This window comes from Chiloscyllium punctatum, chromosome 15 (assembly GCF_047496795.1).
Source record: "Chiloscyllium punctatum isolate Juve2018m chromosome 15, sChiPun1.3, whole genome shotgun sequence".
Taxonomy (NCBI): domain Eukaryota; kingdom Metazoa; phylum Chordata; class Chondrichthyes; order Orectolobiformes; family Hemiscylliidae; genus Chiloscyllium; species Chiloscyllium punctatum.
The window spans coordinates 63,966,931-63,990,689 of record NC_092753.1 but is presented as its reverse complement, the minus strand read 5'-3'; the positions used below and the strand labels follow the sequence as shown (position 1 = coordinate 63,990,689).

Sequence of the window (23,759 nt, the reverse complement as noted above, 5' to 3'; positions counted from 1 at the left end):
TCATTTGGGCACCTTACAAACTCCTTCGCCTACACTGCATTGTGTGTGTGTGTGTGTGTTTCCTGTTGGATAAATGCTTGTGCACCTCTTACCCCAGTTTTGAATAATCTCCTGTTCATGTAACATCTTGGGGTGTTACACAAATCAATTTGTACCCCAGTAACTCAGTTAATCATCAATCCCTGTTTTTAAAGCTGTGTTTGCAGTGAATTTTTTTTCAGTTGAAACATTACTGTAATTTTATTGGAACTGAATCTTGTGTAATGATGTTAAGCTAGCTGATAAACCAAGGCATGTGTACTTGGTGAGTACTTCTATGTACCATACCTCCTGAATGAAATAGATAAGATTTTGTTTTGTGTTTTGAAAATGTTTATTTTTAGTCTCATATTTCCAGACACTGAAAAGGTGCTTTCTGTCTTAGGAAAGAGAAGTTAATGGAATTGGAAATAGTAGGAAACTGCTGGCTCATGTCCAGTGCAGTTGGCATGCATGAAGCGGTGAACTCATTTAACGCCTTGCATTTTGGCAATACTTAACTTGACAACTGCTAGTGGCCTACTGAAATAACAGTCTAATATATTGTAATGTTATGTCATGTGAGTTGCTCCAAACATGAAGGTTAAAAAATTACTAATTTGTTAAAGCAGTGATTTTCTTTCTTGTGTACCATTTCAAACTCATTTTGAAGCAACTGTATATTTAGAAGTGCACTAATGCACTGCTTTCATTCTGTTGGAAAGAATTTTTTTTTCAAAAAATGCATTTCCATGTACGTGCAAGGAAACCTTTGCATGTTTAATTTTTTTTGAAAGGTTAGTTTTCTTCAGCAACAGTTGAAGTTTTTGGAAAAGCAAAACATGTTGGTTTCTGGAGATCTGAAACAAAAACTAAGTTCTTGAGGAAACTCAGGTCTGTCCACAACTGGGGTGAAAGAAACAGTTAACATTTTAAGTCCATATAGTCTCCAAGGCAAGAATGTGTTTTGTGTTAATCATGTTTCCTGTGTTGTGCTGAGACATGTTGCCCAATATTCCTGATATATAAGGCTTGGCACACTTAGCACAGTAAGAAAAACAGAAATTGCTGGAAAAATTCAGCAGGTCTGGCAGTATTTGTGGCGAGAAAGCAGAGTTAATGATTCTGGCTAGAACTGACCCTTCCTCATCACCGTATGTAATATTAAAACATTAAACCACGTACCACACTGAAAGAAGAATCATAAGCAAAATTTACTAATTTGATTTTCAAGGATGGCAGAACATAACCTGAAAAGAATCCCAGTTACAAAAAAAATGTGGTGACATATTATTGTAAGCTAGTCACCTTTTTTTTTCTAAATGTGGATCTGTCTGAAAATCCATTTATTACTTAGTGAAGCTTAAAGTATCCTTTTTCTCCTTTTGTCAAACACTTGAAAATTTGGATTGTAATGAGAAGAGGTTTGGGACACATTGCTCTATATGAAGCATCAGCAGACAGCAGCCAAGGACCTGCATTCTGAAAGAATACTCCTAGTAAATGAACTTTTTGTTCCATTCTGTTTAACTGCATAATTGACAAGTTCCTTTGCATTATGTTGCACTTTCCCTCCATTTTAGCCATGCCCACCCCCCCCCCTCCAATCTCCCCACCTCAGTTCCTCTTGAACCCTACCTCCAGTTTTTATCATGTGCAAATTTTGATACTAAGTTACTTGTTCCTTCAACTAAATCAGCAATGCAAATTATGAATAACTGTTCCCTCTGTTTCTCTTTGTTTCACTCTGTCTGGCTCTCTCTACCTCTGCGGTGATACTGGTATGCTATATTTCACAATTATGTAGAACCTCCAGTCAGTTATTTCTAGATTTTACCCCACATTTTTTTGCTTTCTAGTTTTTATTTAAGTTGCTATTTATTTCTTTGCCCTAATACTACATGCCTTAAACATTGTCACAGTCATACAATATGACATTGCATGTTACTGAAACCGTTCTTGCTGACTCATTATCAGGCAGTTTTACACGACCAGTGTCAAAGTGTGGTACTGGAAAAGCACAGCAGGTCAGGCAGAAGAGCACCTGAGGAGCAGGAGAGTCGACATTTCAGGCATAAGCCCTTTGTCAGGAATGGAGGGGGGATGCGGGAGGAAGGGGGCTGAGATAAATAGGAGGGTGAGGTTGGGTGTTGGGGAAAGGTAACTGGGAAGGTGATAGATGCAGGTGGGGGTGATGGGGAGGGAGGAATGGATAGGTGGGAAGGAAGATTGGCAGGTGGGACAGTTCAAAGGATGGTGCCACGTTTGAGGGTTGGATCAGGGATGAGGTGGGGGGGGGGGGGGGGGAAGGAAGGGAGATTAGGAAACTAGTGAAGGTGATGTTGATGCCATGTGAGTGAAGGGTCCAAGGTGGAAGATGCGGCGTCCTTCCTCCAGTCATCAGCTGGCTAAGATTTGTCAGTGGAGGAGGCCCGGGACTTGCATGTCTTTAGTGGAGGGGGTGTTGAAGTGGTTAGTCACAGAGTGATGGAGTTGTTTGGTGAGTGTGTCCCAGAGATGTTCCCTGAAACACTCCATAAGTTATGTCCTGTTTCCCAAATGTGGAGGAGACCGCATGGAGAACAATGAACACAGTAAATGAGGTGTTTGGATGTGCAGGAAAATCTCTGCTGGTGTGGAAGAATCCTTTGGGGCCTTGGATGGAGGTGAGCGGGGAGGTGTGGGTGCAGATTTTATACTTTTGTGGGTGACATCCACCCCCAGTCCTGAAGAACCTGAAATGTTGACTTCTCCATCTCCTGATGCTGCCTGACTTGCTGTGTTCTCCTGCTTATCTACCTTGGATTCCAGCATCTGCAGTTTTATTGTCTCTTAATTAGAGAGGGAATGCTGAAATTTTGACTGTGATAGTGAAGGAATAGTGATCTATTTCCAAGTCTGGATCGTGAATAGGTCGGCGTGGAATCTGCAGGTGGTGGAGTTTCTGTGTATCTGCTGCCCTTGCACTTCTCAACGGAAGTGGTCGTGGGTTTGGAAGATGCTGTCTGAGGAACTAATGTTGGATTTCTGCAGTGCATCTTGGTAGATACACAATGCTGCTTCTGAGCGAGATGGTGGATAAGAAGGAATGTTTTGTCGATGTGATGCCAATCCAATGCTCGATTTGGTGTCAAGCATTTTAAGTGATTTGATGCTGCACTCATGCAGGCAAGAGCAGATATTCCATCACGCTCCTAACTTGTGCCTAAGTTGCAGCAAGCTCCAGGGAGTCAGGAGATTAGTTATTCTCTGCATGATTCTTGGCCTCTGACCAGTTCTTGTAGCTGCAGTAATTATGTGACAACACTGTAGTTTGGTTGAGTTTCTGGTCAATGGTAACCTTCCCAGGATTTTGATAATGGGGTGATTCAGTGATGGTACTGCCATTGAATGTTGAGGGGCATTTATTAGTTTCTCTCTCTTGTGTGGGATGCTCATTGCCGGTGTTTTGTGTGGCGTGAATATGACTTGCTACATTTCAAACCAAGCCTGGAAGTTGCCTTGTTCATGAAAATTGGACTTGAGGCAATTACCTGAGGTCAAAAAAAACTCCATTTTTGCTAAAATAAAATTTGTGCCTGAGAAAAGATAATGCTCTAGTTATAGCAAATGCTGCCAATACTGTTTGGTTTCACAAACCATCTGGAAACACTCTTCCCTTTATTGAGGATGAATTGGAGGTCCTGCTGCAGATTGTGCAGCAAAGAGGATTTTCCTTCTTTGCGTGGATCTGGTTGAGTGTATCAATGGAGGAGGTCGAGCTGCACAGAAACAAAAACAGTTTGTGCTTTAAAACATTGTGTATTTGGTGAAGTGCTGAAGTAAATGTTTGGCACATGTAGGTAATGTATTTTGTTAATGGAGCACATTTGCGTAGGTTAACCCAAATTTGTGAGCTGTATCATGTTAGCTGGCAAAGTATAGAGAGAACTTTTTTTTTCCCCCTACTGCACACACATTTTTATTGTTGAGAAGGTGTTAAGCACAATGTTTATGGTATAGAAGCAAACTTGCCAGCGTTGAGACAACTTCAAAGTTGGGGTCTTCCAGAAGGCTTTACAGTCAGTAAAGTACTTTTGAAATTGGAATTACTGCTGTATGATAGGAAAAGGAGTAATAAGCTTTCACTCCTCAAGGTCATGCAAACAGCAATGAGGTAAATGATCAGATCAGATAATGTTAATGATGCTGGCTGATGGATAATTACTGGCTGTAACATTGCCCTGTCATTCTTAGTATTTTCCAAAGGGATCTTTTGCATCCACTTGAGAGGGCAGGGCTTTGATATCATATTTCATGCAAAAGCTGTCACCTTTTGACAATTTGACACTTCCTCAGTGTTGTACTAAGGTACAGATATTGGTCTAGACTAGCATTCTGAGCTTTTCTACTGGGATTTAAACCTACAACCTTCTGAACTGATAGTGCTACAATGATTGATCCAATATTGCTAACAGAACCACATTCTATTTGAAACTCCCCAGCAGCCATTATTACCAGTTTTTCTCGCAGTCTCGTACCTTGAGGCCAAACAGAGAACAGCCAGGGAATTCCTAGCGGCATGGCACTCATCCACCGATTCAATCAATAAGCACATCGACCTGGACCCAATATAACGGCCGCTGGAACTGACAACTGGAAGCAGCAGGTACAAGTCACTATAAATGCTGGAGGAAACATCACAGAAGCGCTTCACAGGAGGCTCCCAAGCACTGAGGATGTCACCTAGACAGGGGACGCAACGTCTGCAACACAAATTCCCAGCTTGGCGAACAGAACCACAAAAAAGAATAATTTGATTAGGGATAGTCAGCACAGTTTTGTGAAGGGTAGGTCGTGCCTCACAAATCTTTTTATTGAGGTGGTGACCAAACAGATGAGAGTAAACCGGTTGATGTTGTGTATATGGATTTCAGGGTTTTGATAAGGTTCCCCACAGTAGGCTATTGTACAAAATGTGGAGGAAAGAGATTGTGGGAAATATAGCAGTTTGGATCTGTAATTGGCTTGCTGAAAGAAGACAGAGGGTGGTGGTTGATGGGAAATGTTCATCCTGGAGTCCAGTTACCAGTGATGTACTGCAAGGGTTGGTGTTGGGTCCACTGCTGTTTGTCATTTTTATAAATGACCTGGATGAGGGCGTAGAAGGGTGGGTTAGTAATTTGCAGCCAACACTAAGGTCGCTGGAGTTATGGATAGTTGTATGTTGCAGAGAGACATAGATAAGCTGCAGAGCTGGGCTGAGAGGTGGCAAATGGAGTTTAATGCAGACAAGTTTGAGGTGATTCACTTTTTGGCCAGAGTAACCGGAATGCAAAGTACTGGGCTAATGGTGAGATTCTTGATAGTGTAGATGAGCAGAGAGATCTCGGTGTCCAAGTACACAGATCCTTGAAATTTGCCACCCAGGTTGACAGGATTGTTAAGAAGGCATACGGTGTTTTTAGTTTTTATTAATAGAGGGATTGAGTTCTGGAACCATGAGGTTATGCTGCAGCTGTACAAAACTTCTGGTGCGGCCGCACTTGGAGTATTGTGTGCAGTTCTGGTCACCGCATTTACAAGAGGGATGTGGAAGCTTTGGAAAGGGTGCAGAGGAGATTTACTAGGATGTTGCCTGGTATGGAGGGAAGGTCTTGCGAGGAAAGGCTGAGGGACTTGAGGCTGTTTTTGTTAGAGAGAAGGTTGAGAGGTGACTTAATAGAAACATATAAGAGAGAGGGTTAGATAGGGTGGACAGGGAGAGCCTCTTTCCAAGTATGGTGATGGTGAGCATGAAGGGGCATAGCTTTAAATTGAGGGGTGATAGATATAGGACAGATGTCAGAGGTAGTTTCTTTACTCAGTAGTAAGGGTATGGAATGCTTTGCCTGCAACAGTAGTAGATTCACTAACTTTAAGTACATTTAAGTCGTCACTGGACAAGCATATGGACGTACAAGGAATAGTGTAGGTTAGATGGGCTTCAGCTTGGTATGACAGGTCAGCGCAACATCGAGGGCCGAAGGGCCTGCACTGTGCTGTAATGTTCTATGTAATGTTACATTGAAAGCTTCTGTGTTGTTGATCTGGGTCAGCAAATATGGCATGTTACACGTCTCTCATTCTGTAATTCAGATCTGATGTCTTTGTTAAAAATTAGAAATGTTTCTCTTAAGGGTTGCTGGGTCACATACTTTTTACTGTATTCGTTCCTGCAATGTGGGTGTCACTGGCTAGGCTAGCATTTAGTGCTCAATCCTAATTGTTCTCTAACTGGAGAGGCTTGCTAGAACATGTTAAGAGCCAATCACATTGCTGTAAGTATAGAGTCACATGTAGGCCAGACTGGGTGAGGATGGTAGATTACCTGCCTAAAGGGCATTAGTGAATTCTGAAGCTTTTGCAGCAATCAGCAATGGTTAAATGGTCACTATTCAGTCAGCTCTTACTCTTTCTTTCTTTTATTTAATTTACATTTCACCATCTATGGCGGGATTCAAACCCAGTCCCCCAGACCATTACCATGAGTTTCTCGCTTGCTAGTACAGAAACACTGCCTCCCCTGACAGTGAATAACCAGCAGATAGCATTGAGACTAAGGCAAACATAAGTTTACATTGCATGCCTGAAGACACAATTTCGATTTGCATTCACCAGATCTCGTCTGGTCTTGACTTCTGTTTATGTCACATTTACCTTCTAGGAAATGAACGGAGCCCCACTTTATCTGTGTTCCTCCTAACCCATTCTATGCACACACCTAGATTCTTTTGAGAGGCAAGGTAATGCCTGGATTATTGTTATCATTGACACTGTAGGTATAAGGGCTCCTGTGGTACTTTTGGTATTGACCTTCTGGCCCTTAGGTAGGGATAAGTCTCATCTGCATCCGAAATGTGTCACAATACGTGCTGAGGTTTACAAAGTCATGAGGGGCATGACTAGGGTAAATTGACAAGATTTATTTTCCCTGTGGTGGGGTAGTCCAAAACTAGAGGGCGTAGATTTAAGGTGCGAGGGGAAAGATTTAAAACGGACCGAAGGGGCAACTTTTTCCACAGAGGGTGGTGCATATATGGAAAGAGCTGCCAGAGGAAGTGGTGGAGACTGGTACAATTACAACATTTTAAAAGGCATCTTGATGGGTATATGAGTAAGAAGGGTTTAGAGGCATATGGGCCAAATGCTGGCAAATAGGACTAGATTAATCCAGGATATCTGGTCAGCACGAAACTGTTGGACTGAAGGGTCTGCTGTACATCTGTCTGAAAAGGTTGAGTCAAAATACTTGCATTTCTGATTGGATTAGATTCCCTCCAGTGTGGAAACAGGCACTTCGGCCCAGCAAGTCCATACTGACCTTCCAAAGAGTCAATCACCCAGACTCCTTTCCCTACATTTACCCCTGACTAATGCACTTAACACTCTGGGCAATTTAGTATGGTCAATTCACCTGACCTGCACATCTTTTGGAATGTGGGAGGAAACCAGTGCACTCGGAGGAAACCCACACAGACACCGGGAGAATGTGCAATCTCCACATAAACAGTTGCCTGAGGCTGGAATCCAACCCAGGTCCCTGGCACTGTGAGGAGTGCAAACCCCTGAGCCACTGTGCTGTCCCATGGGCATGTATTAGTCAACTATATAACCATCTAGTAGCAGTGGGTAGGCTGTGGCTTACTGCTTTGTCTGAGAGATGATTCAGCTGAGTGGTGTTTAGATGTTGCGTTATACCTATTACTTGGATAACCGTTCAAGAGATTTCATTGGCTTTGTTTCAGGAGCATCCATACTGTTTACAGTCTATAACCTAATATGCAAAGGTAAACCTTCTGATAAAAATATTCAGATCCAACAATGATCATTAGGGTGACAATCTAGTGTGCAAAAAGCCATAAGCTGTCAAATAATTTAAATTAAATATCTTTGAATTAAAAATACACTAACCTCCTTGACTTGAAAATATGGAGAAAACCAATTTATTGCTTATTTGATGAGTAGTTCTCTTTTGAATCAATGATGCAACTTTGTATTCATTTTAATGTTATGTGGTTTGATGTTTTGTTGTTCAATGTCCACATTCATTTTGCCCTAATTGAGACTGATTTTTTATTTATTTTCTCTTTGACAACTTAAAATATTTTATTTTGTGATTTGCTTCGCCTAGGTAATCAGAAAACGTTTGGAGAGTATTTGAATTTGTGTGTATATAAAGTGTAGATCATTGAATTTATTCAAGTTAGATATTTGTTTGACGAGGAAATGCAGATTGAGGGGGAATGCAGATAGAAATCAACCGTTCCATTATTGAATAGAAGCACAAGCTCAAAGGCCCAGCATTCCTCCATTCTCTAGTCTCAGGTTTTGCATCCAGATAGCTCTTTTTTATGTGGTTGGAAAGATGTTCATGATTGACTGGATTTGTTATAATTTTGTTTTGCATTCTACAGTTAATCAATTGTTTAGTCACTATAGATTTTTAAATACCAAAGGTTTTTCTGAAGTTTAGGATTTTGGAGTTTCATAGTTGTTTGATTCTACATATGTGTATTTTGGGATAGAGGCTTAAAATTCTACTGCTGGATCTCCAGCTTCATTTTTCTGTTGTGAATTTGTCCCAGATTGTCTGTCTGTCTGTCTGTCTGTCTGTCTGTCTGTCACAGTTTTCAGTCCAATACAAATCCGTTAAGGACAGATACCAATCGCCGTTCCTACTGCCCCTTGTTTCATGTGACAATACAAAGTATGGCAGAAAAGCACAAACCAAGTGTCTGTGTGTTGATGATGTCCATGCTATTATGGTTTGTCAGTTGTGGTATGTGTAATTTGTTTTTAGTTTGCTATTTTCCCCACTTTTTAGAGTCCTCGATGTATACAAAAAAAATTCCTTTTTAAAATCTTTTCCCTGTCATACAATGCCCTGTAGTTTTGGACTCCCCTATTGAGGGAAAGGATCTAGCCTATTCGCCCTATCCATACCCTGATGATTTTATAAATCTCCATCAGGTGACTCCTAATCGTCCTGGGGGATTCCAGCCTATTCCTATACTTAAGCCATACCAAAATTAATCTAATTAACTGTTGCTTTGTCAGCAAAATGCACAATATGTAGCTCTTGCGTTGGATCTCAGTGCAATTCAAGAGGGTATGAGACCTTTTGAAATAGCCAAGAAATCTTAGTTTGTGTCAAATCCCTTTTTAAAAGGGTACATACAGTTATTCTGGAGCTTAGCTTGTCGGCTGGAAGTAGACTTTTGCACCTCCATGTACAATTATCTCATCAGCTGAAGGAAGGCTGTGAAACTAGGCAGTATTTCAACAAAATGCTACCTGCAACAAGTTAATGCGACCAATGTCCAGTATGTGCTGGCAACTGAGAGATCGAAAGTCCAAAAGCTATAAAATATATTATTGATTTTACTTTTTTGAGTAAAATTCTGTGATGAATTTCCAAGGCTATGGATATGGATAGATGCAGCCCCTATTGGACGTGTGGCATAGCACACGTCTCTTTAAAGTCAAAATGCTTCAAATTAATTATCCAATTTAAATTTCAAATAATTTGTAACACTTCTAATCTAAATTTACATGACACAATTTTCAATAAGTATTGTGTGCATCGTTTCCTTCTGTCAACTATGTAACCTTCGCAGAGGAACTCTGAGGCTCCAAAAACTCCTTTTTCTGCTTCCCATATTCCCACACTGCTGTAAACTTTCAAAACAAGCAACAATAAAATTCACATCTATGGAGTATTTTTACTGTTTTTAAAAAAAAAAAATCCAATGCATTGTGCATATTGTAATTGGACAAAATGCCAAGTCCAGACAGTGGATATTTATCAAAAGATTGATGGACCCTTGGAGCTGGCACCAAGATTATGCAACACGACAAACCCATGACTGTTCCTTCTGATGTCAGCATCATGGAAGCTTCTTACTGCCTTTTAATTTAAACCTGGTTTTCTAATCAATCTGTTCAGAGCAGTTATTTTTCAACTGTAGTGTTGGGTTCCTTTTTCATGAGGTTTCACACATGAGATGCAATTCACGCACACCAACATCTGCAAACATTTAAAGTTTATTAAAGCTTGTACAAGCTTGGTGACCCATTTGGCCCTCTTCACAGGCATGCGATGTCAGGTCAAAGTGAGGCCCTGGACAAAGAAAACACATCCCCTTTATACAGATTAGTTGGCCATGCTCACAGATACTCCCCCACAGTCACATGCCACTCAAGACAGCCCCCAGTTACTCACAGTCACACATTATCTCATCCTGCCATTGTATCTGGGGTGATGCTAATGCCCTAATCCTAGGAATCATTTTAGATTAGATTACTTACAGTGTGGAAACAGGCCCTTCGGGCCAACAAGTCCACACCGACCCGCCGAAGCTCAACCCACCCATACCCCTACACTTGCCCCTTACCTAACACTAGGGGCAATTTAGCATGGCCAATTCACTGTGGGAGGAATCCGGAGTACCTGGAAAAAACCCACGCAAACACTGGGAGAATGTGCAAACTCCACACAGTCAGTCGCCTGAGGCGGCAATTGAACCCAGGTCTCTGGCGCTGTGAGGCAGCAGTGCTAACCACTGTGCCACCGTGCCATCCACAAATGCAGACGATTTCCTGACTCAGTGATTCCCCTAGACAATGCAGGTGCAACATATCTTTGCCTAGAAAACATTTCTGAATGATAGTTAAACTGACCAATAGCAGGAGAGTCATAGCAAATGACTGTCTAAATGAAGTGTGAATTACAATGGATGGTCATCACATTCTTTCATGATTGTCATCCCCACCCAAAGACAGCACAGTTTAACCCGCTAATATTACATTAATGTCCAGGGAGATATTCCCAGTTAATCTTTTAACATTACAGTAGATCAGGATTGGACTTGAACTTGGGGCTCCTGGTTTTTGGGTAGGAACACTACCATAGCATCACAAGCAGGCCTATTGGTTTGCAGCCAATGCTAAATATGCAGTTGACTGCATGCCTCTGCAGTTATGGGAGTTTCTGCTTCTTATATTCAGTCTCTAGGTCAGATAGTACTATTACAGATACTTGAGATAACATTTGAGATAATGTGGAGGTGGGATCTGCATGTGGTAAGACACTGGACGTGAGTAGCCTGCGGACAGCTTAGATAACATGGACAGTGCAGGTGCCAACTCCCTGGAAGGCAGGGTCATACATGAAGAATGCTGCAGAGGACTCCGATGAATGGGGTAGCCTATAGAAGAAGGCTGATAGGAATGCACAGCAAAATATCTGATGCATTGGGAAATCTGCAATTAATGTTGGGAACCATAGAGCATTCTAGCAGAAGACAAAGCATAGAGCTGTTGCTTCAGCATGGAAGCAGTTATCAACTCTGGCTAATACTTGTGAACCCATCAGTAATGCAGTGTCCATATCTCAGCATCCATTCCCGTTAAAGAAGAAACCATACAATACTGCTGTGGAAGTTCAAACTGGTATCTTATAAACTTAGCCTGCTGTTATGCAAACTTAGACTGCTACCATGGCTGTAGATACCAGAAGGAAAACTTTGCAGATTGGTGACATGTGTTAGCGTAAAAGAAAATGGTTATGTTTGTTGGAGACCACAGCTCTCTGCTCCAGGACATCTCTGCAGGAGCACCTGGCAGTACTGATTTAGGCCCAACCACCACCTGCTGCTTTATCAGTGCCTTTCCCTCTACTAGAAGGCCAAAAGTGGTGACATTTGCTGATTTGCACAATGCATGCCATTTGTGACATTTTCAGCTATAGCAGAAGTCATTCAGACTTGGGCTGGTAAGTGGCAAGTAATCACATTTGCACATAAGCACCAGGCAATGACCATCTCCAACAAAAGAAAATCTAACCATTTTCCCTTGATAGTCAATGGCATTGCCATCGCTGAATTCTATTGCACTGAATTCTATATGCCTGAACTGCTGTGCTTTTCCAGCACCACTAATCCAGAATACTCCTTCCTTTTATACTCTTCTAAGGATTCACTCGATCTATATCTTACATATGCTTCCTTCTTTTTCTTAACCAAACCCTCAACTTCTTTAGTCATTCAGCATTCCCAATACCTACCAGCCTTTCCTTTCACCCTGACAGGAATATACTTTCTCTGGATTCTTGTTATCTCATTTCTGAAGACTTCCCATTTTCCAGCGATCCCTTTACCTGCGAACATCTGCCTCCAATCAGCTTTCGAATGTTCTTGCCTAATACCGTCAAAATTGGCCTTTCTCCAATGTAGAACTTCAACTTCCAGATCTGGCCTATCCTTTTCCATCACTATTCTAAAACGGATAGAATTATGGTCGCTGGCCCCAAAGTGCTCCCTTACTGACATCTCCATCATCTGCCTTGCCTCATTTCCCAAGAGTAGGTCAAGTTTTGCACCTTCTCTAGTAGGTACATCCACATGCTGAATCAGAAAATTTGTCTTTTACACACTTAAGGGTTTAGATAGGGAGGAATTTCTTAACACTATGGCAGCCCCAGTTTGTTTGGAAAGTTAAAGTCCCCTACCATAACCACCCTATTATTCTTACAGATAACTGAGGTCTCCTTACAAATTTGTTTCTCAATTTCCCTCTGACTATTAGGGAGTCCAAAATACAATCCCAATAAGATGATCATTCCTTTCTTATTCCTCAGTTCCACCCAAATAACTTCCCTCTATGTATTTCCAGGAATATCCTCCCTCGGTACAGCTGTAATGCTATCCCTTATATAAAACAAAACTCCACTATCCCTCATGTCCTGCCTCCCTGTCTGTCCTTCCTATAGCATTTGTATCCTGGAACATTAAGCTGCCAGTCCTGCCCATCCCTGAGCCATGTTTCTACAATTGCTATGATATCCCAGTCCCATGTTCTCAACCATGCCTTGAGTTCATCTGCCTTTCCTGTTAAGCCTCTTACATTAAACTGCATTTATTTCAACGTATCAGTCCTACCTTGTTCTCTGCTTTGTCCCTGCCTGCCTTAACTGTTTGACTTGCTTAGTGCTTCAAGATCAACCTGTTGGACCATAACCTGGTGTTGTGTGATTTTTAAATTTGTATGTGTAACACAAGTTGATGTTTCAGTTGTGAAATGGAAACTATCTACACTGAGGTTACCAGGAAACTTTAATCATTGAATACTTATTAGCATGGCGCATTTAAAATGTGACATCAAACCCTGGATGTTGTGAGTGCATAGGTGGTTATTTAATTTGATTAACAAAATTTGATTCCATTTTGGTGAGCGAGTTCTTTGTATTAGAGATGTCAGGATTGTCCCTTCTAAATGTGGTGTTTGAGGTTTGCTCCTGGTTTAAGTTTTAAGAGACCTTGAAATCTATATTTAAACTTAGTTGGCAAAGAACAAGCAAAACTATAAACCTGTTTGTAACTTGTAGATGCCTTGGACTTTGAGACTGTCTGTCTGTTTTTATCAACAGCTGCCATTGCTAGCAGGCTGGGTTGCAGTTTGCTTAACTGTGAATATTGGGAAAATGTTTGAAGTTACTATCATCTTCACAGCCTCTTGCTGCCAGGGTGATGCCTGAACGATGATTTTTGATTTTATTCTTGACATGCAAACATTGTTGGCAAAGCCAGCATTTATTGCCCATCGCTAATTGCCTTTGAGAAGATGATGAGTTGTGTACTTGAACAAGAGCACTCCTTGTGGTGTATCCACGGTGCTGTTCAGAATGAGGCTCCAGGACGGTCACTCTGTGTTACAGTTGAAGTTTCCATGTACCTGCTGCCCTCTTCCTTCCAGAGTGAAGCAAGTATTAGATTTGGAAGGTGCTGTTGTAGAGACTTGGTAAGTTGCAATTGTGATCTTGTATCTATTTTTGTTAAAACTATTGAGCTAGTTTTCTGTCTTTAATTTTTGAGGCTGGGTCAGTTTTGTGCTGGCCATTGGTAAGGTTGGGTCAGGATTGTGCTGTAAATCTAACGTCACTAAGGATTTGATTGAGATTTGTGTAAATTATCTCTTTTTAGAATCTTCCAACTGGCCGAGGTAAAGTAGCTTTCATTTACTAATCATTTCTTCATGTCTGTAAAAGTGAGAAAGAACATTGATAGTTCTTGTCCACCAGATATCTGTTTTTACATCCGCTGTGAGTGGGCGGCACGATGACACAGTGGTTAGTACTGCTGCCTCACAGCACCAGAGACCTGGGTTCATTTCCCGTCTCAGGCGATTAACTAACTGTGTGGAGTTTGCACATTCTCCCTGTGTCTGCGTGGGTTTCCTCCGGGTGCTCCGGTTTCCTCCCACAGTCCAAAAAATGTGCAGGTTAGGTGAATTGGTAATGCTAAATTGCCCGTAGTGTTAGGCGAAGGGGTAAATGTAGGGGAATGGGTCTGGGTGGGTTGTGCTTCGGCGGATTGGTGTGGACTTGTTGGGCCGAAGGGCCTGTTTTCACACCGTAAGTAATCTAATCTAATCAAATCATTGTTCTTCATGCTTGCTACATTAAATGAGCCTACCATGTTGGACAGACTATAGATAGTTCTATTTCTTCATTATTGTTGTACAATATCACTTCCAGGTATATTGAGTTGGATCAAAATTTCTGCCAGCAATAAGTAGAATCCTGGTGCAGTAATCCCTGCTAAATACTAACCCATGTAGTTATTGAGTGAGACTATAAGGATCTCCATGATATAAAGTAACATTTATTGTTTAGACTTGTGTGAGATCAATGGAGAGTTAAGGTTCCCTGTAACCAGACCTGGATACATCACTGCCCTCAGGCCTGAAGAAAGATTGAGGGGGGGGGGATAAACGTATTTCATTGCTGACATTGAAAGTCTTTCAAAATTTTTAAGTAGCAAAATTATTTAAAGTTGCCCAGTCTTAAATAGGTGAACTGTATTAGTATGAAGAGTGAGGTGGCTAAGATAAATAGAAAAACTTCATAAAAAGATATGATGATGATCAAGCAATAGCTAGTATTTTAAAAAAAAAATGTAATTTCCATCCAGTGTGAACTGGCCTACAGTGCTGCCAAAAAGAATAGTAAGCCTGAGGCTTGGTAGAATGTTTGAAATTTAATAACGGATGACCAAGATCCTGAACAGGAAAGAAAAAAGAAGAGTAGACTATTTTATGCAAAGGCATAAAATGGATCATAAATATATACACCTAATATAAATAGGAAACGATTAGTAAAAGTAAACATGGCTCACTAGGGGTGGAGACATGTAACATTGTAATAGGGAAGAACCATTTAATCAAATATTTGTATCTGTTTTTGTAATAGAAGACACAAAAAATTTAGGAAATAATGGTGACCCAAGGATCTAACAAGAATAGGGTATTTGAAATCGATATAGCAAATAAATAAGATTAAATGACAAATCTCTGGACCTGATGACCTGCATCCTCTGGTTTTAAATGAGGAGGCAATGAAAATCAGTAAATTTATTTTTGATCTTCCAGAATTTCTTAGATTCTAGAACAGTTTCAAATGAATGGAAAATAGCAAACATAATCTCGCTATTTAAGAAAGGCATGAGAAACAAGATTTGATTCTGTAGGCCATTCAGTTAACATCAGCAGTAAGGAAAGTGCCCATATCTATTATTAGGCATGCTATAAAAGGGCAATTATAAAATCATAATATGATTAAGTAGTCAACATAGATCTATAGAAGGGAAATCTATTGTTATGAAGTTGAAGGTGTGTACTGTAACTTTGAGAGAGTGAACACTGTTTTGTTTTGAGAGCTTATGGGCACCTGTCATATGACTAACTAGTAGTCTCTGTGTACTGGAAAATGAACTTGTGTTACATTTGCCTGTGAAATAGATAGCTGAGTTGGCTGCTGTTTTGACAACAATTTGAATTTAACCAATCAGTTTAAATTATGCCCCAGGATCCTAAAACCCAACTGAATTTGGTTCAGTTTTGGCAAAAGCATAAATTCAAGGAGATTCTCTGATGTTGGGAGGATTTTTTTTTAAAAAGGCAGCATTTTGAAAGTCAGAGTAACTGTCATCGAGGGAGAGCCAAAAGATTGAAACACACTCAATCAAAAGTACCTTTCTCTTATGAAACAACACCTCCGTAAAAACAAGACACTGACCCCGGGCGATCTTCAGCCGGAAGAAGACAGGCACCGCAGATGACAGCCACTGTGTGGTTTTGAAATTAAGTTGATGCAATTTTAAAAAGTGGTTTTATTGTAACTGTATGTTATTATAGAGTTAGAGGTGGATAATAAACAGTTAAGAGACAGGGGTGCTTGGAATTGTGACTAGCTGTTGTTTAATGTTCACTTTTAGAGTTTAAGGATAAATTGATATTTTCTTTAAATAGTGGAATTTGAGAATTCTGTATCACTCATTATATTTTAACAGATTACAAGGCGAGGTGAGCTTTTCTAAGTGTATAGTTTAATTAACAGAGGGGTTCATTGCTGTGTTGTAACATTATTAACAACTACTTTTGGGTCTGTAATTAGACAAGAGATAAGAGGGAATCTGTGTAATATATATTATACTTTCAAAAGACATTAATAAGGAGTCAATCAAGAGATTGTTGGACAAAATTAGGACTCCTGCATTAGGAGGCAGTATAGTCTAACCCCCTAAGCAGCTCATCACCAAATGGAATGGACCAAGCGCCAGTGTGAATTTTTACAAGCAAGTTTTGACTGTTTTTAATTTATGGGCAATAAACATTTTTCAACAAGTGGAAAAAACAAAGTATTTATTCAGTCTTGTGTATAAAGCCATAATAGTAGTTAACTTTCTTCTGTCCTTTCTACAGCTTAGAGCTCTTGTATCTAGGTGGGAATGGAATCATATCGATCCCTCCAGAACTAGCTAACCTGCCATACCTTAGCTATCTGGGGCTGTGTGACAATCGAATCCAGGGCCTTCCACCACAGCTTGCACAGTAAGTGAACCAAGACCCTTGCTGAAAATAAAAAAAAATGTTGCTACAATGTAGGAAATCATAGGTAGTCGTCATAGAGATGTACAGCACAGAAATAGAACATTTTGGTCCAACTCGTCCATGCTGACCAGATATCTAAACTAATCTAGTCCCATTTGCCAGCACGTGGCCCATATCCCTCTAAACCCTTCCCATTCATATAACCATCCACATGCCTTTTTAAATGCTGTAATTGTACCAGCCTCCATCACTTTCTCTGGCAGCTCATTCCATACTCTCACTACCCTCTGCATGAAAATGTTGCCCGTTAGCTCCCTTTTAAATCTTTCCCCTCTCACCCTAAACCTATGTCCTCTAGCTCTGGACTTCCCCACTCCAGGGAAAAGTCCTTGTGTATTTACTCTATTCAAGCTCCTCATGATTTTATAAACCTCTATAAGGTCACCTCTCATCCTCCGATGCTCCAAGGAAAATAGCCCCAGCCTGTTCAGGCTCTCCCTATAGGTCAAACACCCCCACCAGTGATAACATCCTTGTAAATTCTTTCAAAACCCTTTCAAGTTTCACCACAGTCTTCCGATAGGATGGAGACCAGAATTGCACACAATATTCCAAAAGTAGCCTAACCGATGTACTGTACAGTTGCAGCATGACCTCCCAACTCCTATACGCAATGCTCTGACCAATAATGGAAAGCATACCAAATGCTGCCTTCACTATCCCATCTACCCATGACTCCACTTTTAAGAAACTATGAACCTGAACTCCAAGGTCTCTTTGTTTTGCAACACTCCCCAGAACCTTACCATTAAATGTGTAAGTCCTGCTCTGATTTGCCTTTCCAAAATGCAGCACCTCGCATTTATCTAAATTAAATACTGTACAGTTTGCAGCTTTCATTTGTTGGTTTATTTAATTCATTCATTAATATGGGTTCTATTTGAGGGTAGGTGCTTGGCTTATTGGCTGAAGCAGAATCAGACTCTGCTGTTTCCTTGGTAGTTTTTTGTCAGTAGTTGTTTACCACTGCTCCTCCCTCTAAGGGGCAGGAGAAGGTGGCAGGTCATCCTACGTCTACCTCTGGTCAGAATGGGAATCAAACCTACACTGTTATTTTGAATTGTATTCTAGCCATCCATCCAGCCATCTGAGCCAACAGGCCCCTTTTAAATTAATAAATCATAGAAATGTTTCCCCTTCGGTTCTCTATGAAAAGCCTTTTACTACCCATCTCTGTAAACTGCTAGCTGCACTGTTACCTCTGTATGTTTCAGGTTGAACTCGCTACGGTCACTGAGTCTTCACAATAACCTACTTACATATCTTCCTCGAGAGATCCTCAACCTGGTCCATCTACAGGAACTCAGTCTACGTGGCAACCCACTTGTCGTGCGATTTGTAAAAGACCTCCTGTATAATCCACCATCTTTACTTGAGCTGGCTGGCCGCATTGTGAAATCCCGTAATTTAAGCTATTCACTGAAAGACATGCCTGGGAACTTGGTCTCCTACTTAGATTCAGCCAGCAAATGCCCAAATCCCAAGTGTGCAGGTAAGAAAGTGATGATTTAGTCTTTAATCAGGTGTTCAATCCACAATTTTCTGTCTGCAAGCACCTCTTCACACAATAACTTTGTTCCCATTAGCACAATGTCCTTGTGCTTCTCCTCTCCCCCAAAAAAAAGCCCAAAACAGCAGTTCAGTTGTAATTATTGAACAAATAAAGGTGCGTGGAGCTGAGATATAGGTCAAATATGATGTAACATGATGGGATAACTGGTCTAGGGAAGCTGAATGACTTGCCCCTGTTCCTATTGTATGTTGACTGCTGTCTCAGACCAAAGGAGGCATTTTCTTTATTATCACTTTGAAAATCTTCAACTAAAAATAGAAGCACAGAAAACTTATTGCACAGGAGGAGGCTATTCAGCCCCATCATATCTCTGCCAGCCAAAAAAGCCTTGGTTTGTAGCCCTGTAAATTTTGGCACTTCAAATGCCTGTCAAGTGCATGATATTTGCTGTTCAAGGATTGAGTTATAAGGTGTTACACTAGAGCTGTACTCCCTGGAATTTCAAAGGGATAATTTGATCAAAGTTTTCAGGATATTATGAGAACCAGGCAAGTATAGAAACTATTCCCACTAGTTTGGGTGACTAAGGTTCAGAGACATAGAAAAAAATAAAGCCAGTGTTCGGAAATGAAATACTTCAGTAGAAAATGTTTATATACAGAGGCTGGAAACATGTTTCCCTCCGTTTGGGACCCTAAACTAAGGGAGCTGCTGCTTAGGTCTGAGATGGAAAGTTGTTACTTTTGAGGGTTGTGAACCTTTGGAGCTCTCTACTACAGAGGGCAGTAGAGGCTCAGTCTTTTGAGTATGTTTAAAGTAGAGATTAATAGATTTCTTATTAGCAGTGACGTAAGGGTTATGGGAATAGGGTGAGTTAAAGATTTTCAAATATTTCAATGAGCAGGGCTGAACAGCTGACTCTTATTCCTATGTTCTTATGTTCCCAGACCTCTGGTTCATCATTAGTTTTTAACACTCAGTACGATGAAGGAGCTAAAATTTAATCAAAACCTTGAAAAGAAGGTTCTGGCAAAAGATTTGTGTTTAAAAGGTGATTTCTAATCAAAGTGTCACTGGCATAGACCAAAGCTCCATCTCATTCATTTCATTTTTCCAAATTCCCTTGTTACCATATACACCATACGTGAGAACGACATAGGCCTTTCTATTGCATATAGTTAAGGCAATGTGAAAAACCTTTTATGAAGTGAATACTTAGGATCTGGAGTGGAATAGAGAAGGAACATGCAAGGACATGCAGCAAAAGCAGATGAGTGCGACCAGCTAACATACTGTTTCAGAGAACTGTATGGACACAAATGGTGGCCTCCTGTGCTGTAGTCATTCTACGATTCCATAAGGGATCCCAAACATTGCAGGAATACAGTTTTGACCTTTTGCAAAAGTTCCATGCACCATCGATATTGGTGCTTTGTTTTCACCATCATGAAAGACTGAAATGCTCTTTGCTGTCTCAGTGCAGCCCTGGAAAACAGGGCCAAGTAGAAGTTGGCATTCACAAGAGCCTTTAGATCCTGATATAAATCAACAGCTCAAGTATGTGAACCTTATGTCGTCCAGTCAATGTCTTTGAAAGTTCCTCTTGGACTTCTAAAAACCATGCTTATTCACTGGGGCACAAGCCACATATATCCCACTAATTTGCTGTTTGAGGAGTTAAGGGACCTCCTGGTGTGTTTGGTCTCAACATTTGGTAAATATCTAATACATGTCATTCACTGCCCAGCAAACAGGAGCTACACAAGCAGCCAAATTACTTTATTAATGTTTCAAATAAAAGCTCCAAGAATTGTTAGTTCATTGTAAAGATATTGCATTGTTTCAATCACGGGAACTTTTAATGTGTTTCTCTAGGAGTATTGTTCCCACTCAGATTGTGAATCACTTTGACCTTTTGGTCATTTGCTTTAGTATCTTTTGAATCTCAGTGATGTAAAAGATAAGATTGAAGTCATGTTTCAGGGTAGTATTATGTGATCATGTAGAATTTTACAACTTAGATTTTACAGCCAGCACTGGATAAAGAAGAAAGTGGGGGAGTGGGAAAAGTAAGCATTTTGTTTGATTTCAAGTGTTCTGTGATTTTTATTCCTGCTTTCTAGGAGTTTACTTTGACTCTTGTGTTCGTCATATCAAGTTTGTCGACTTCTGTGGCAAATATCGCCTCCCACTAATGCACTACCTGTGCTCTCCACAATGCTTCTCGCCTTGTAGCTCAAATTCACAGAGTGACTGCGACTCAGAAGATGAATTCAACATTCCACAGCACCGGATGCAGAAAGTGCTCCTTGGTTAAATGTTTATGGAAATAAACAAATCCACTGTAAAGACTGGATCACTGTAGTCCTGGAACACTTGAACTTATCTAAAGCTACATACCAGGGTTTTGTTGACCACAATCATTATTGCTATTATGATAATGTTCAAACCTTCACATCAGCTTTGTGGTATAATGGATTATACAGTGTTCATAATCTTTAGTATTATCATGAACTCTAAAATATTTGTACACAAGCACTATATTTTTATGCCAGTATCTGTGAAATGTTCTGGTATTCATTAATATTGGTTGTGGAAGAGCTATTTTGAATAACCATTCTTTTTAAATGCTTTAATGTGTAATGCCTTTCAAACTGAAGATTACATGTTTAGTAATCTAGTGTTTGCATTTGGTGAGACAAGTTTTTTTTATATTGAGGATCCTGCCTCTGAAGTTAAAATATACTCAGCAGGATTGACAGGATTAAATAGTGGGAGTCAAGTTTTCTCTTTTAATTGTTGCACCATGCTGACTGTGAATTCCAGTTGAGAAACTACCTGCTATGGACTTCAGTAGCAATTTATAATTGCAGAAAGGGACTTGACTATTTGGAGTGACAGACCCCATTTCAATCTCATTTTGTCAGTTAGTTTTTCGTTGTGACACTGAGCGTAACAAATTAAAATAAAAGGGTAGAAACCAAGTTAGAAATGGAATAACTGGGAATCTGATAAAGAAAGCAAGTAATCATCTGCAACAAAGATTTGAAAGGATATCCTTACACAACCACAAATTAGAAGGTATTAGACTGTGGTCATTTATTCAGATTTAAACTTCTGTTCATAAGATTTATTATTCATATTGGTATTTGAAAGCATTTGGGTATTTTTGTAGTTTAGGTAGGTTACAGATAGCAGGAATGTTTTACAGTTTCATTAAATTACATTGATGTTTTTAACAAGTCTGCCAGCCTAATAGCTTTCCATCACACCCCAATAGAATTGGAAGAACGTCCTTTTGCTGTGACTTAAGTAACTCTTTTTGTGTAACTTCTGGTAAATTACCGAAGTTTGTTTGAAGTGTTCTGAGCTTTCTTCTTTAAATTTTGCTTTTATTTCATCCAGTGCAGTTGAAATGAGTTGGAGGGAGATAGGGTGGTGTGGAAGAGGTGTAAGGGGCTTCTGCCCTTGTCTCTGTCTACACTAGTGTTTCATTATTGTTATGCTATCATTTAAATATCGATGATAAGAAAGAATGGGATAAAGTGACAGAATTCCTTTGAGCTACATGATACAAATGGGATAAAAGTTTCCATGGGAATGAAGTTGTCTATGTAAACCTAATAGATGGAAATTTTGGGATGATGAAACCTTCAATAAAATGCTGAAGGTACAAGGCACAGAGAATTTTAAGAGTTCAAAATTGTGTTTATCATAAATTCATTTATTCTGTTTGGTTCAAATACAGAACAATAAACAAAATAATTAACTAGATGTTTACATAAATGACTCGAGTGATTTTTATTTTTGAACAGTGGAGAAGGATTTCCCTTGTAGGCTTCTGAGCACAGTAGCTCTGAGGACATTTTGAAACTGGAAGGCCTATCAGAGACCTTTTTTCAACTTGAATGTGGCATGAGATGTAATACAAGGAGTTCTCTCTTACATTTTCAAGAATTAACTTTGAAAATTGGCTTTTGCAGTCTTGACGCCATGTATTTAGAAGACAATATGGAGGAGAATCCTCTCTACAGGGCAGGCAGGGAAGGCCTATTTGCTTTCCTCGTGATCTGATCTATTGGTATGCCACGTGGACGCCAGTTCTGACACCTACAGCGACCCAAAAACAAACTAGAAAATCCCAATTAGCCTCCTTTTCAATGGCTCTGAGTCTGAACTGCTGCCTGCCACATGTGGGTGCTTAGCCCTATTTGCCAATCCACTTGACCTCTGGGGAAAATGGCTGTTGTGAAGAATTTGGACAAGTTTTTTAATCAAAACACACAATCTTTTCAATAACTCATTGCTCCTTTTAATCTTTTCAGGTTTTATTTCTTGATGTAATCTTATGGTATACCATGAATAATAGAGTCCAGCTCTTTTTTGTTTTGAAGGTTAGTCCTATAATTTGGACCTCCCAGCAGGAAATGCTATTTACTCCGAGCACACTTTTGAGGGTTTGCTGGTTGTGCACCAAGATGTTCTGTTGTTGATAATTTACTAAATTCACATATGAATGGCCATTGAGGCAATGGATGCTGTAAAGGCTATAGGCCATGACAACGTACTGGAAATAGTACTAAAGATTTATATTCCAGAATTTGCTGCTCTAGCCAAACTGGTCCACTATGGCTACAACATTGGCATCTAGCCAATGGTGTGAAAAATTACTCAAGTGTAATCTGTAAACAAAAGGCTTTCAATCTACTTTCAACCATTACAGTGATTGGAGTATGATCAATAATGCTAACAAGCTGCACTTGCTTTAAAATAATCTGCTCAATCATGCCATTTTGTTCTGCCAGGGTCACTCAGCAACTATCCTTTATTACAGACTTTGTCCAAGTATAGACAAAGGAATTAGATTCCAGAGGTGAGGTGAGAGTGACAGCCCTTTACACCAAGATCACATTTAACCATATGTGGCATCAGAGAGCCCCAGAAAAACTGAAATCAATAAGAATTAGGGGAAGCTGGTTGGAGTCTTGCCTGGCACAAAGGAAGATGATATGGTTGTTGGAAGTTAGTCATCTTCGTTCCAGGACATCTCTGTAGGACTTCCTCAAGGAAGCGTCCTAGGCTCAGCCATCTTCAGCTGCTTCATCAATGACCTTCTCTCCATCATAAGGTCAGAAGTGGATATGTTTACATAATATTCAGCACCGTTTGTGAATCCTCAGCTACTGAAGTAGTCAGTGTTCAAATGAAACAAGAACTGGACAATATTCAGGCTTGGGCTAAAAAGTGACAAATAACACTC

At 40.2% G+C, this 23,759-nt stretch overlaps 1 protein-coding gene across 1 annotated transcript in view; it reads left to right on the top strand.

The window, feature by feature from the left end:
* Positions 1-22,285, top strand: part of lrrc58b (leucine rich repeat containing 58b) — a 41,509-nt gene extending 19,224 nt beyond the window's left edge. Inside the window, exons 2-4 of the mRNA XM_072585310.1 lie at positions 16,798-16,926; positions 18,201-18,478; positions 20,623-22,285. Of these exons, the coding sequence (XP_072441411.1) occupies positions 16,798-16,926; positions 18,201-18,478; positions 20,623-20,816 (601 nt within the window). The 3' untranslated portion in view covers positions 20,817-22,285. The remainder of the gene's footprint in view (positions 1-16,797; positions 16,927-18,200; positions 18,479-20,622) is intronic.
* Positions 22,286-23,759: the final 1,474 nt, after the last annotated feature.